At 39.2% G+C, this 13,294-nt stretch overlaps 1 protein-coding gene across 1 annotated transcript in view; it reads right to left on the bottom strand.

Annotated features, from left to right (window-relative positions):
* Positions 1 to 13,294, bottom strand: part of EYS (EGF-like photoreceptor maintenance factor) — a 507,483-nt gene that overhangs the window by 134,396 nt on the left and 359,793 nt on the right. Inside the window, 1 exon segment of the mRNA XM_088150272.1 lies at positions 3,224 to 3,385. Within this exon segment, the coding sequence (XP_088006398.1) occupies positions 3,224 to 3,385 (162 nt within the window).

Consider the following 13,294-nt stretch of genomic DNA (forward strand, 5'->3'; position numbering starts at 1 on the left):
TAAGGGCAACACAGTAACAAGGTGAAAACCTACGATATTCCATCCTTAATCAGGGACACTCATCTAATAACCTCAATGCTCCATCTACTTAGAATGGACTTCTAAGTTTTGTGTAACAATACAAATAATCCCAGGTATGAAGTCAAAGGTTTACCTTACCCCCCAATTTTCCAAAGAATCAGATTCTTAGGATTTCCTGCCCTGTAGCCTTCAACGTCTATAAAAACCTTTGTTTTCCCATTGTTTGGGGGCTCCTCTCCTTGTAAAACTGGAGCCCAAGGATTGTTGAATTGGTTGGTTATTGCTTCTCAGTGTTGTGCTCTATTCTTCTGAATTTTCCGTAAAACCTTTACTGTTACCTACTCCTGAATGCAGTGTTAAGTTTCTGGAAGGGTAGAAATTTATAGCTGTGTCTTCCTTGAAATCTGACACCTAGTGAAAGAGGCAAGTTTATTCCCCTTGCTTCTTAAGGAATAAAATAATTCAGTGAGTGGGAAGAGGTCATATTATCTTTTTGGTAGCTGACGAGTCTACTTTTCTTCCTTCTTCTTCTTTTTTTAAATCTCCAGATAAGTCTGCAATACTACAGGGACTTTCACTGTCGTCGTCATCATCATCATCATCATCATCTTCATCATCATCTTTTTTATGACAATGACCATTTGTTTTATCCTACAGTCTTTTTGTTGACTTTTAAGTATGCATTTTTTCCAGACTCTTCTCTTCCTGTCCTTTTGTGCTTCACTTCTTTGCCACTGTTACTTATTTTCTCAAGCCATTTTTTCTCCCAAGCACTTTTAACGTCAGGCATCCTGTTTCACAGCTTTCCTATAATTTGGAAATCTTCCAGCCTGCAGTTGACTCTGTGGAAATATTTAATCTCAGCCAAATTGGTAATCTTCTGTGCCCACCCCAAAGAAGGCTGAAAACTCTTGCTGTTCTCACAGGACATCAGTTTAGTTATTGAGGCCTGACCACCACAAGGTGTACTGACTGCAATCCAATGGGAGTAAGCACCATTGAGCATGGGCTTCTTTTTGGAATTTAAGAGACTAGAGGCTTTGACAACAGCAAAATGATCCACACCAAAGTTCTTATGATTGGGTGTGTATGGGAAAATGTTTTGTGAATGGCTCACCTATGAGACAGTGCTTACTGAAAAAGTCAGAAATCACCTTTAGGCAATCTTGAACATCTGGAGTGTATGGTTTGCAAAATCACCATCTGGCTTTGTTCTGCTTTTTAGCTCTCTGTTGGGCTGTTGACTAAAGTTGTTCCTGAAGCTTAAATGCAGGATGCCTGCAGAGCTTAGTGCTGTTATGGATCTGTCTAGGGAAAACAACAGTGTTTGGGGAGTCTGCAGTGTAACAGCTCCATAAAGAATAACTGGATATCAACCAGCAGGCAAGTTATGGCTCCATGGTCCAAAGATGTATGACACAGTGAATGAACCTGCAAAAGTCCTCACAGCTTATAAGGCCCTGCCAGGGCTGTTTTAAGATTCTGGCAGGCCTAGGAACAAACTTCCATTCTTTTTTTTTCCCTCAATAAATTTGATGTCAATATAATTTATTGTCTATATCTTTGTTATCTACTGAAGTCAATGATCCGGTAAATAGGAGCTCTGCAGGAAACTGAAAATACTGAAATTATTTTTGGGATGATATCTTAACTGATTGGTTTCAGTGAGTTGCGTGAAAATGAGCCATATTTGGGGTAGGGTTCTCTTCATATATAGCCCCTCCCCCCCAAAAAAACCCGTCAGCCACAAACCCACCAGCTAACTGAGAATTCTTCTTTGGTGTCTTTTATTATCAGAGAGTTCTATTATAGAATCCTAGAGTGGCAAGGGGCCATTGAGACCACTGAGTTCAACCCCATGTTCAGTGACTGAATCCAAACTAAAGCATCCCAGGCAAATGGCTATCTAGCCTCTCCTTGAATCTCCATCTCCAACGAAAGGGAGCCCACCACCTCTCTGGATACTTGATTCTACTGTTGACCTGCTCTTACTGCAAGGAAGTTTCTTTTAACATTCAATCGGAATCTGCCTTCCCATATCATGAAGCCATCATTCTGTGTCTTGCAGTCTGGAAAAAGAGAGAACAGGCCTTGATCTTCTGGTATGTGACATTTTTTTCAGATATTTGAAGACTGCTATAATATTCCTCTCAATCTTCTCATTCTCTCAATATCAATATCCTCTATCTGGCTTTACAGGACATAGTTTACAATTAATCCTATGATCATCCTTGCAAGAGCTTCAGGGAATGGCAGTAACTTATCTGACTCCTTCCTAAAGGATGGTGCTCAGAACTGCATCCAATATTGAGGTGGAATCTGACCAAAGCAAAATAAATGTCAGCTTCACTAACAAAAACTCAGTGGTGGTTCTTAGACTTGGCTGAGCTTCACAAGGCTCATAGACCTGAACTCAGTGACTGACTCTCAGACTCCAGGCACAGCACAGCTATGTAAGAACCATTATTGCCTTGTTGATTTCCCTCAGTCTCCATGAAGATGAAGTCCTTTGCATATCTAGTTAAATTATGGCATGACTTTTTCCTTCTGTTTCTGTGGTTTTATAGAACTTTTGTCTTGCAGCTTTTGGCCTTGAAACTGGGAGACCTGGCGGGATCCACAGAGGGTCAAAACAGACAAGATGGCAGTTTTACATAAGGGATAGAGCTTGCATTATATTATCACTACACACGTTGTGTTAGTTTGACAAAAATTCTGGTTGCTGAGGGCCACATGACTCCTCTATTTCTTGATAGCTTGTCTAGTTGATTTACAGGTTGTTAGCTTTGATATGCAGATCTAAATGTCCTATAAACTGGGACAGCTATCCCATGACCTAAGTACATCCTTTGTTTCATGTATTAAAATAAAACTCCTCTATTCTTGTTTACTTCAAACCCACACACTTCAAAATCACTAAGTCCTAAAGACTCTGATCAAATGAATAAACTGGAGCCATTTATTAAAAGCTTAGTCCTGGGGAAGGAGGGTGGTCCTGTTCTACCCCATTCATCTTCCAGGTGAAGGGAGGCATCTCCCATTCAAGAACAGGGAGTGAAGCATAACTCTTTCACTAGAAGCACAGATACATTCAGAGCCCCTCTCAGGGTGGAGATGCTAGGAAAGAAAGGAGATGCTAGGCAGGCTTGTTTTTCTGAGGGTCACAAATGTTTTGCTACCTAAATAAAATAGTGATACTCACCATAAAGGAGAGTGCCATTTAAAGCAGTTGTCTTCACTGTCAAGTATATTGTCACTTTGTTCCATTCTTGCCCTGATGTAAATCTATCCTCCGACAGAAATGATAGTGAAGGTAGCTCTAAATAGGAGTTTCCACTGAATGATGGAAAGAATAGTGTTGTATCTGGAGCAAACAAAAGTAAATGACTGTCAATACAAAATTAGATTGATTGGGTTTTTTTCTCCTTAGGAAAGCATGACCTCACACCATTGGTATCCTGCAAGAAATAATTTTTGGGCAAGAGAGAGACTTGTCACACAGGCCATTCCTGTTCCTTTAGGATATTTTGAAAGAAGGATGATTTTGATGGGTGTCCTATGGTTTCCTTCTGGGCAACCTGGATATGATACTAATTCTTCATTGAATTGTAAGTGCCATCCCCCTAATTTTAAGCAAAACCAGAGAAGAACATGAGGAAGCTTTTCTTTTCTCTGCAGAGAACAAAACAAAAGTGAGAGTCTTCATAAGAAAAGAAACTTAAGAAGAAAGGACCAGTGAGAGCTCGGGAGGCTTTGGCAACAAGTAATTAGAACTGTAGACTCTAAAGGTCTACAGGGCCATTCCTCAGTAGTGTCCACACCACTACCAGCACCATCTCTCAAATCCACCACTTCCAGCAGCCAATGAGAAGGCATCAAACATGACAACGAGCCACCCACTTCTATCTACCTTTTTTTCACTTGCTGCATGTATTTTTTGTAGTGAAAGAGAAAAAGGCAACCCAGAAGTAACCAATATGCTGGGGGAAGATTGCAACTACCCTCAGAGCTGCTGGAGTGAATAAAGTGGATGGGGTGCTGGTTATGGGAGAAAGGGGAGATATGCCAGAAGTGGGGAGGAAGGAAACTGCTAGCCCATATCTCTGTATGCTGCAAACATGGTAGTTGGAGAATTTCTTTTGTTATTTTATCTGGAACAATGCTGAGCCAATTGTTTATTTTGCCTTCTAAAAGTACATGTACTCCAAGAGATTTTCTTGTCCAGGACATATACTTTCAAGGTCATGAAAACATTAGTTGCTTTTTTGAAAGGATATTCCCAGACTTGGTGGTTCTGGTACCTGATCTTCCCTGAGCCTTCCCTTCCCTTCCCTCAGCCACTGCCAATGACCCAATACAGCACACCCACAAGCCCTGGTCTTTCCACCACTTTCCCTTCTTCCCCTCAACTACTGATGATGTACTGGTCCATGCAACTGTTCCTTCTAGTGATGCTCTCAGCAGTATGTAACGTGGTCCCAGAATGGCATCTCCCATGGGACCATCCCTTCGTCATCTTCCCATCATTTCTGCCTTTCTCAGCTGCTGATGTTCTTGGCCTCCCCAAATTCTACCTGGAACAAAACAGCCCATTTTGTTCTATGCACAGACCAAAAGAAAGTGTGTTTTGGTTTGGCTACAGATGACCCCAAATATATGTTCCATACACAGGATGTTTTGCACATCTCTAGACATCCATGATATTTTCATGGCAGCAATACAAAAATGGTTTGCCACTGTCTTATGCCAAGATGTTTTTTTTCTTTTAACTTCCCAGTCTAGTCTTCCCACCCAGATACCAAACAGGCCTGACTTTGCTTCAGTTCCAAACTCAGCCAGGTGCTTCCATCTGATGGAACAATCTATGAGTATCTTCCAGCAGATGGCAAGAAAACCCAACTAACCAATTTAAAAAGGTGCAATTTGGCAATAATGAGAAAACATTGAAATAAATATATTTGTCACCATTAAATCTTTATCTGATTTCTAGCAAATGGTAGATTAAGTTATTTTACACACTCTTTTGAATCAGAATAAATATTACCAAAATAAAAGTTCATTTAATGTACATTCATCATTTAACCAAGTTATTTGAAAATCTGCAAGGAGTATTATGTTTCCTAAATGCTTTCTAAAACTCATTTTATTACAATAATTATTAATGACTTCACCATATTTTACTACATTCTTAGTAATGAGAGCTGCAACAAAGCTAAAGCAACTTATTAACTGTATAGATCGAAACAATAGCATGCCGTATGTAAAACTATATCTCTCCTGGAATAATAAAGATTAATCTGTTGTTGGAAAAAGCTGGTCTTTCTTGCCATATATTGCTTGTCTAAATGATTACTTTAGCAAATAGCTTAATTAAGTACATGTATTGATTAGAATTTATTCTGACAGCTCTGTTTCAATATATGCATATCTCTGAGATGGCCAGATATTATACCTGCAGGTGGAATGTGTGTAAGTTAAACATTTGAGCCAATAGCTCACATGATTGAAATGAATAACATCAGAACACTTGAAATCAGGCTTGTTAAATGAATATTTCAACTCAATTCTTTCTGTTTCTTCTTTTACTGTTATTTTTTTTAATGCATAAGCTTTGAGAGATTATTTATACAGAAATCACACATGAATAAAAATACAAAAATCAGAGTAGAAGATAAACAACTACTAATTAAACATAACTTTTAAAAAACCCACCTTTTGGGTAACATTCTTTACTTCACTTCCATTTATTTACCAACTGCTAATCACTGCCTAAATATTTATACTGTAATTTGAATGTTAGACATTGGAGACTATTGCTAGCATTTGTTTTATTTATTTTTTTGATTGGTCTCTTAACACTTTTCTAAAGAACGTATTCCAAATGTCTGAACTTGACTTGCTGCTTTAATGTGTCACATATAAGGGAACCATTCCTGTCTAAATTTAGTTAAGCTTCTATTATGAATATATATATTGTCAGTTTTGCCTTTGCTGCATATTCTCCAGTTTTGGTCTCCCGATCTTGTATCGTCAGCAAAGTTTCACTTTTCCAATGTTGTGGCAAATTTGTTCTTGCAGCTGTAAACATATAACTTTGTAAATTGTGATATTTATCATTTATGTTTTCTGGAATTATTCTTAAAAATATTTGTGATATCACTTCAAATGTTATATTCTGAATGTTTGGATATATTTCCATCCAGTACTTTTGAGGGGTTTTTTTATGATCACCACATACGGTAAAATGTTCCTTCTTTGTTACAGTTGATACATTTGTTGTATGATTTGTCTATCTTGGTAATCATTGTCAGAGTTACATACCATCTGAAAAACATTTTATGCCAATTTCCCATTAAATTATAGCTTGGAGTAATTTTTATTGATTATTTTTCCATAACTCTTCCCATGGTTTAATTTTGATTATTTCTTTGAAGTTTTGCATCCAATTTATCATGCGATTTTTAACTTGTTCTGTCTCTGTGTCATATTTCAAAAACAGTTTATATATACATCCTAAGAGATGATCTTGGTTTTGTGCAAGTGTTTCAAATTCAGCCATCCTTCTCTAGATGCATTTTGAAAGCATAACACTCCTCTGGCATAGCTCTCGTTTTCCTCAGAGCATGCAAGCCCCACAACCACATCAAGGTTATTATTATTATATTTTTGTACTTATTTTAAATAATCTTGAAATTGGCATAATGGCTTAACCATAACTGACATGATTGTTTCTTCCTCCCACCCTCCCTTCTTTTTTTTTTTTTTTTGGAAGGCTGCCCAACTCAATATGGCTCTGGACGGTGTACACATTAGAAGTGATAAAAACAGTAAAAAACAGAAAGCAGTTCCTCAAACTGATTTTTTAATGAGAGATTACTGGATAGGAAGATAAAGTGTTTTCTCTAAATATTTACTTCTGAATAGGGAGATGGGATCATCTTATGTCACATGATATGAATAGAATCAGCTGTGGAAAAGAAAGGAATGAGCATGAGTGCCGGTCAAGGGCACATTAAAGGTAATTCATCACTGCAGCCTAAGATGCTTCTCTCCTGTGCTGCCCAGAAATTCCAGTCCAGATTGCCCTGGGTTGGCAATGGGACTGAGTTGATGGTCAGTACAGACTCTGGCCACCTCAGGACCTGATTGGTCATTCCTGTGCTCTTGTCCTTCCCATCCATACAGGAAAGGCCAGTCTCATTGGCTGGCTTCCATATGGGCCAGTCTACCAATGCCTGCCTCTTTCTGTGATGGACTGTTGCCTTCTCACAAGTCCCTGTATTTTTCTTTTGCTTCTCCAGATATTTGGACACACATGCCCCAAATATTTGTACACACCCCTTTTCACTTTATCTCCTTTGACACTAACACAACCCCTTTTTTTCCTGTTATGGTACCATCATTGCTCTGATGCTGCAATAATCAAGGCAACAAGGAACAAAGGGAAGCTTTGCAGTACTGTAGGCAAGGGGTGAGGAAGCAAGGGGAGCAGACTTCACCCAGCCTGGGAGGAATTGAAAGGATGCCCAGTGGGAGATGCAATAATATAATGGAGCATGAGCTTCTAATTTAATGAGCTTTGTTGGATCAACTGGAAGATTTTTTTTTTTTAAGGGAGATGCCAACTAGAGGAGAACATGGCAGCCCGGCAGCCCAGGACAAATGGCTTCACAGCAATGACCATCCACTGGAGGTGAGGGGGCTTGCCAAGCACTGCTGCCAATCCAAGGTGGAGCTGCTCCTAGACTGGAGCTACTAGAATGAAGCACTGGAGGGATTAAGACAGTTCAATCAGAAAGTAACATTTTGAATCAAAGCTGGAAAACTCAGTTGCAGGGTGCGTTTGCAATGGTCTGGGAATGGGAGGAGAATGGGATAATCTATTCCTGCTCTCAGGAAGCAGTGAGTGGCCTGTACTGGTGATAAGGCAAGCAGAAAGTGTGACTGCCCTAACTGGCAAATGCAGATATGCCCTTTAAGGACAGGGTGGGGAATGCATTGCAGAGGATGGTTTTTGTCTTGGTTTTCTGTCTACATTTCTTCTTTAGAAGCTTATGTTAAATTTGGGGTTGTCTTCTTTTGGATTAATACAGTATAACTGCCTAATTATAAGTATCATTGCCTACAGTATAATTACCTAAGTTACACAACTAACTTAGACATTATTGGTAGCTTTCTGATTTGAAAACAATCGGATGATGACTTGGTTGATTGACCACTGTAAAAAAAAATAATACTGATTTAGAAATGGTTTAGTGGATTTTGCTTTGCTGTAGCAAGGAAACTCTTTTGTTCTTATGATCAGAAACTCAAAGGATTAGATGCAAACAACATGCAATCAGATCGCCTTTTATTAGTTAAGAAAAACAGTTTTGTGAACAAATTCTAAGCCTGTCTGGAATTAATATCTTTTGAATTGCAGTGAATATAATTGTTAAAAACAGAATATTGGATATAGACAAATGTTATCTCTAAACACACAGGTCATATACAATGAAACCAAGGTAATAAATCAGCATGCATGTCAGGATATTCTAGGATGGGGAAGTGACCAGTCAGCATTTTAAAAGATGATATAGAACAAACTGCCATTATATGTGCAAAAATGAAAAGCTTAACCACATAAGGCAAAAGCATACATTAAATCAATGAGAAATGGATACATGGTGCTGGGTATAAGTACTGTGGTTGTCCCAATGTTGGTATCTGCTTCTGTGGGTCAGATCCAATGATCATTGCTGAATAAACATTTCTCTTTACCTGCTAGCCTCATCAGCTCATTGAGTGCAGAATTGTTATTTCACATTTGTGCATTATTGGCTTTGCTTCTATGGCATCAGCATCCAAGCTGAAATGTATAATTACTATTTCAGCAGGATGCGTGCTAAAGTAAAGTATAATAACTGCCTGATTTTAGAAAATCAGGTTTTGAACTCAATGGTCTCTAAGCCAGGGTGATGAACCTTAATTGCTAAGGAAGCATTCCCCCCCACCCTTGCCAATATTTTCCTGTTACAAGTTCATAGGTCTGATTTAGTGATGGTGAAAGACTCAGGCAGGATATGGATAAATCTGGTGGAACAGCTTCTTTTATTGACAAAATAGACTACTGTACAGTTACAGTAAAAAAATCTTGCAAGACTAAAAGTATTTCTCCCCTCCCTTCCTTTTACTCTATGGAAAAATAGGGAGGGTCCCCTCTGAGATGCTTCCCATGCCCTCTCTCCTTCTGTGGGCTGAGACATCTTTTACATACTGGTTGTCCCATCTGCAACTCTTCCTCCTGTCTCCCAAGGTCATTCCCACAGACCATTACAGCCTCCAAGTTACAAAAATTGTTTATTTCATAACCCCTAAATTCGTTCTTGTATATAACAGCCCTGTTACATAGCAGGTTTATTTTAAATTGTCTTGTTTCTGTCTCTTCCCCAAACTCACAGTTTTGTCTTGCTTATCTCTAATTTTAGTTTCTTTGCTGTTTCTAGGCATCTTTGGGCAATCTGTTCTCTCCCTCCTTTCTGCCAGTAAAGGTTTCTCAGTGGCTTGCCTTATATGCTAAGCAAAAAAAAAAAAAAAGTGGGGGGGTGTCAGTCAAACCAAAAAGGCAGATAGAAATTTGATTTATGAATCTCTTTCTCTTCTATCTCCTTTGCAACCTCTTTTGGCCATTGCTCTGATGCTGGAGTCCACTGAAGAACTTCTGGGTGCCAGCTGCAGAATCCTTTGAACAACCGCCTTAGATGCATTGAACCACATCTTCACATCTTCCCTTCAGGCTCTTCCCTCACAAAGACCTTCAGCTTCACACTCTTGAGTGAATTGCAGCTTTCTCTTCTCTCATGAACGCAGCTCCACCAACACAGAGCACCATATTTCACACCATATAGCCAAGTACCTAAAAGCTTCTAAAACTACCCCTTATTTTCTAGAAAGATAAAGTGTTGATGTACTGAACATAAGTAGAAGAAGATCAGTTTGACTGTGATGATCACTGCTGGTTTTCTATGACCTTGGAGAGTCTGATCACATTCCAAAAACCTTGCCTTTTATGATGGGGATACTTAGAAAGAAATAGCCATGGATTTCAGTGGGACAAAGGTGCAGCTACAAAATCATCTTTGTTGTGGCATGGATTCACAGCAGCAAGCAAAGCCATAGTATGTAGAAGCATGGAAAATGGATGTGAAGTGAGTTTAGATTAATATGTTGATCCCTACATCAAAATTAGTGATGTAGTGATGGAGAATGAAACCAGGCATTCCTGCCATTATCTGATCACTTTATGTCTCCCTGGGAGCAGTCAGGGAGAAAGGTACAGTCTCCTTCTGGGTTTACAGGGGTTTTAGGAGGGAGAAAAGCCTTAGGGAGGTGGAAGAAAAAGCAAATGGGAAGCTCCTTCTGTTTTAAATTTTCTTGTGTGAGGTTTTGGGCTGAGGTTACTTAAGTAATTGAAAGAATTAGTCACACAACTTTGATTTTAATAAGAATGTATAGCTCTAAACCCTAACCAAAATATCCTTAAACCAAGCCCTGTACTCCGTTTCTGTAATCATTATATTATGATTAATAATTTGTACCACCAAATAGTACTGGGAATGACAGACTTCTGTTTTTCTCTAGAATAATTATTTATTTTTTTAATCACAACAGCAGATCAAGGATTCACATCCCCAAATACAACAACCACTTCAGGCAATGGCACTTTGATCATCTATCAGTTTACAAATGCTCAAAGCACAGTCTTCATCCTAGAGAAATCAGTGAGATTAGCAATTGTTTCCTTAATATTTAAGTTAAGTTCCACAAATTCATTTCTAGGCAAACTGATATAGTACTGCAACCTTAACCTCACTGAGCAAAGCCAGCACTAAAATGCTATCCTGTAGCCACGACCCAGCGCAGAAGTATGCCAGCATAAATGGCCAATCCCTGTTCTTCTCCAAAAACAAAGCTAGTAAATGGTGCTGTCCTTTCTGTTTTAGTACAGAACAAGTTAAAGGAAAGTGATTGTTGGATTCCCCTGGTTTTGTTTCTCTTCCCACCCAGCATTGCCTGCTGGCAAGAAAAATAAGCATCAATCATTCTCCTTTATGTGGCAAGAATGTGTTAGTGTACACAGATGCTTAGGATGGGTAGTCCGCCCTCTTGTCAAGTTTCTTACTTGCAGGATCAGTCTATTCCTGAACATAGGAGCACTCTTCCAAACAACCACTTAACCCATGCTCCCAAATAGCCCAGCTGACAGGTCATAAGCAATGAGGAAGGCAGCGGGGTGAAGTTAAAGGGAGCTATCCTAGTGCTGCTTTGTGTATGTGTGTTTATTAAAAATAGTGAAAAAAGAGAAGAGAAGGACAGGGGAGGGGAGGGGAGAGGAGAGGAGAGGAGAGGAGAGGAGAGGAGAGGAGAGGAGAGGAGAGGAGAGAAGAGAAGAGAAGAGAAGAGAAGAGAAGAGAAGAGAAGAGAAGAGAAGAGAAGAGAAGAGAAGAGAAGAGAAGAGAAGAGAAGAGAAGAGAAGAGAGCTCTTGTAAGAAGAAGCAGGAGAAGGCTTGTAATGCCCTGGTGGAGGCCCAGTAATACAGAGCCAGCAAATTTCCAAGGTTATTTATTTACAAACATAGTTCAAAATAATATATAAAGCATCAAAAATAACAACATGGGAACAAAACTATTAAAAAAGAGTAACATAGCTTCTGACATGGCACAGTATAACAGAACATAATTACATCCAACGTTTCTTTATAGCAATTATGATTGAGAAATATTTTGCTACCTTTTTCCAGATTTCTGGGGATTTATTGGATAATTTAAAAAATATATTCTCTTCCATGGTACAGTTGAAGTGATTTACAAGGAGGGGTAATGTTCAGAGTGCCATGTAGGGTACAATGGACAGCTCAGCAGAACATGAGATATTGATTCAACAACACTCTTCATGAAGGACAAATTCAGCCTTAAAAGACAGGGTTGCAATATTTCCCTTCCAAAAACCTTGATGGTAAGGCATTAAGTCTATCTAGAGCAGTGTTTCTCAAGCTTGGCAACTTGAAGATGTGTGGACATGCTGGCTGGGGAATTCTGAGGGTGTGAAGTCTACACATCTTCAAGTTGCCAAGCTTGAGAAACACTGAACTAGAATAAAGGCTCTTCTGTGAGGGGCAGAGAGAATATTGTATAAATACTTAGGGATAGATAAAGGCCTGTTCCAAAGGCCAGTGTTATAATGGTGAGAAATTCTGTTCTTGCCCTTCTGTAGGATACGTTGCTTGATCTCTTGTAAGGCCCTCTGAGACCCTAGTTTATCAGTGACCTGGCTGAGAATCTGCAGTAAGTAAAGTCTGAGGCTATGCTCCCCCCCCCCATGAGGAGTCGAACCTGTCGACAACAATTAGGTGGAATAAAGATCTCTCCCTCAAATTAGTTTTAGCCAGTGTTTCAAGTGAAAAATCCCCATGCAAGCTTTGACTGACACACCACCTCACTGAAGCCTCAACTTGTGTTTGAAATGCATCAAGGGACAAAGTACTGGAGATAGCAGCATCTGCCTTTTTCTCTCCTGGTTTAAAATGACCTTCTGTGCAGCACAGGCCTAGCAGTCTCTCAAAAGAATATTAAATCTGCATATATGAGGAGACTGAGTAGGACCTAAGACCCAGGTAGGATCTTCAGAAAGTGTCAATCAGGCGTTAGGCAGGCAGATGTGTCTGTGGAAGCCAGGTGTCTGTTCTCTCCTGGGTCCCCAACCAAAATATTCATGGAGGATAATCCCCAGCAACCAGAGGGAAGGGGGAGGGCCCACAGCAGTTGGAAGTGGCCATAATGCTGTGGGCTTGGGGTGAGAGCAAGGCAACAGCAGGAGGAGATGTCATAAAAATATTTACTAGCTTTTGTGTCAAGGTTAGTAGGAATGTGACGATGAACTCACTGAGATTTAATTAAAAAAAAAACTTTCTTTTTCCCAACTTAATCAACAAATATTGCTTAAGCTGAGCACCAATAAAAATTCTTAAGTTATTTGATAAATAATAATCTAGAAATATAGCATATTCAAGTGTACACACCAAATATGTGCAAGTATAATTCCAGTGTACCTGAAAAATAGCATATTTATGTAACCACTAGAAAATCTGCTGCTTATCAACACTATGTTGGCTCATAAAATACTCATTCTATTTTTTTAAAATAAAAATAGATTGGCTTCCTCTTTTCCCTTTCTTAGACTTCAGTATATTTGGAAATGTAAAAGGGTAGTCTTATTCAGACATACCACAGTGCT

This window comes from Python bivittatus, unplaced genomic scaffold, assembly GCF_059951505.1.
Source record: "Python bivittatus isolate LINGU-HERP-01145 unplaced genomic scaffold, Pbiv_v1 ctg000020_np1212, whole genome shotgun sequence".
Taxonomy (NCBI): domain Eukaryota; kingdom Metazoa; phylum Chordata; class Lepidosauria; order Squamata; family Pythonidae; genus Python; species Python bivittatus.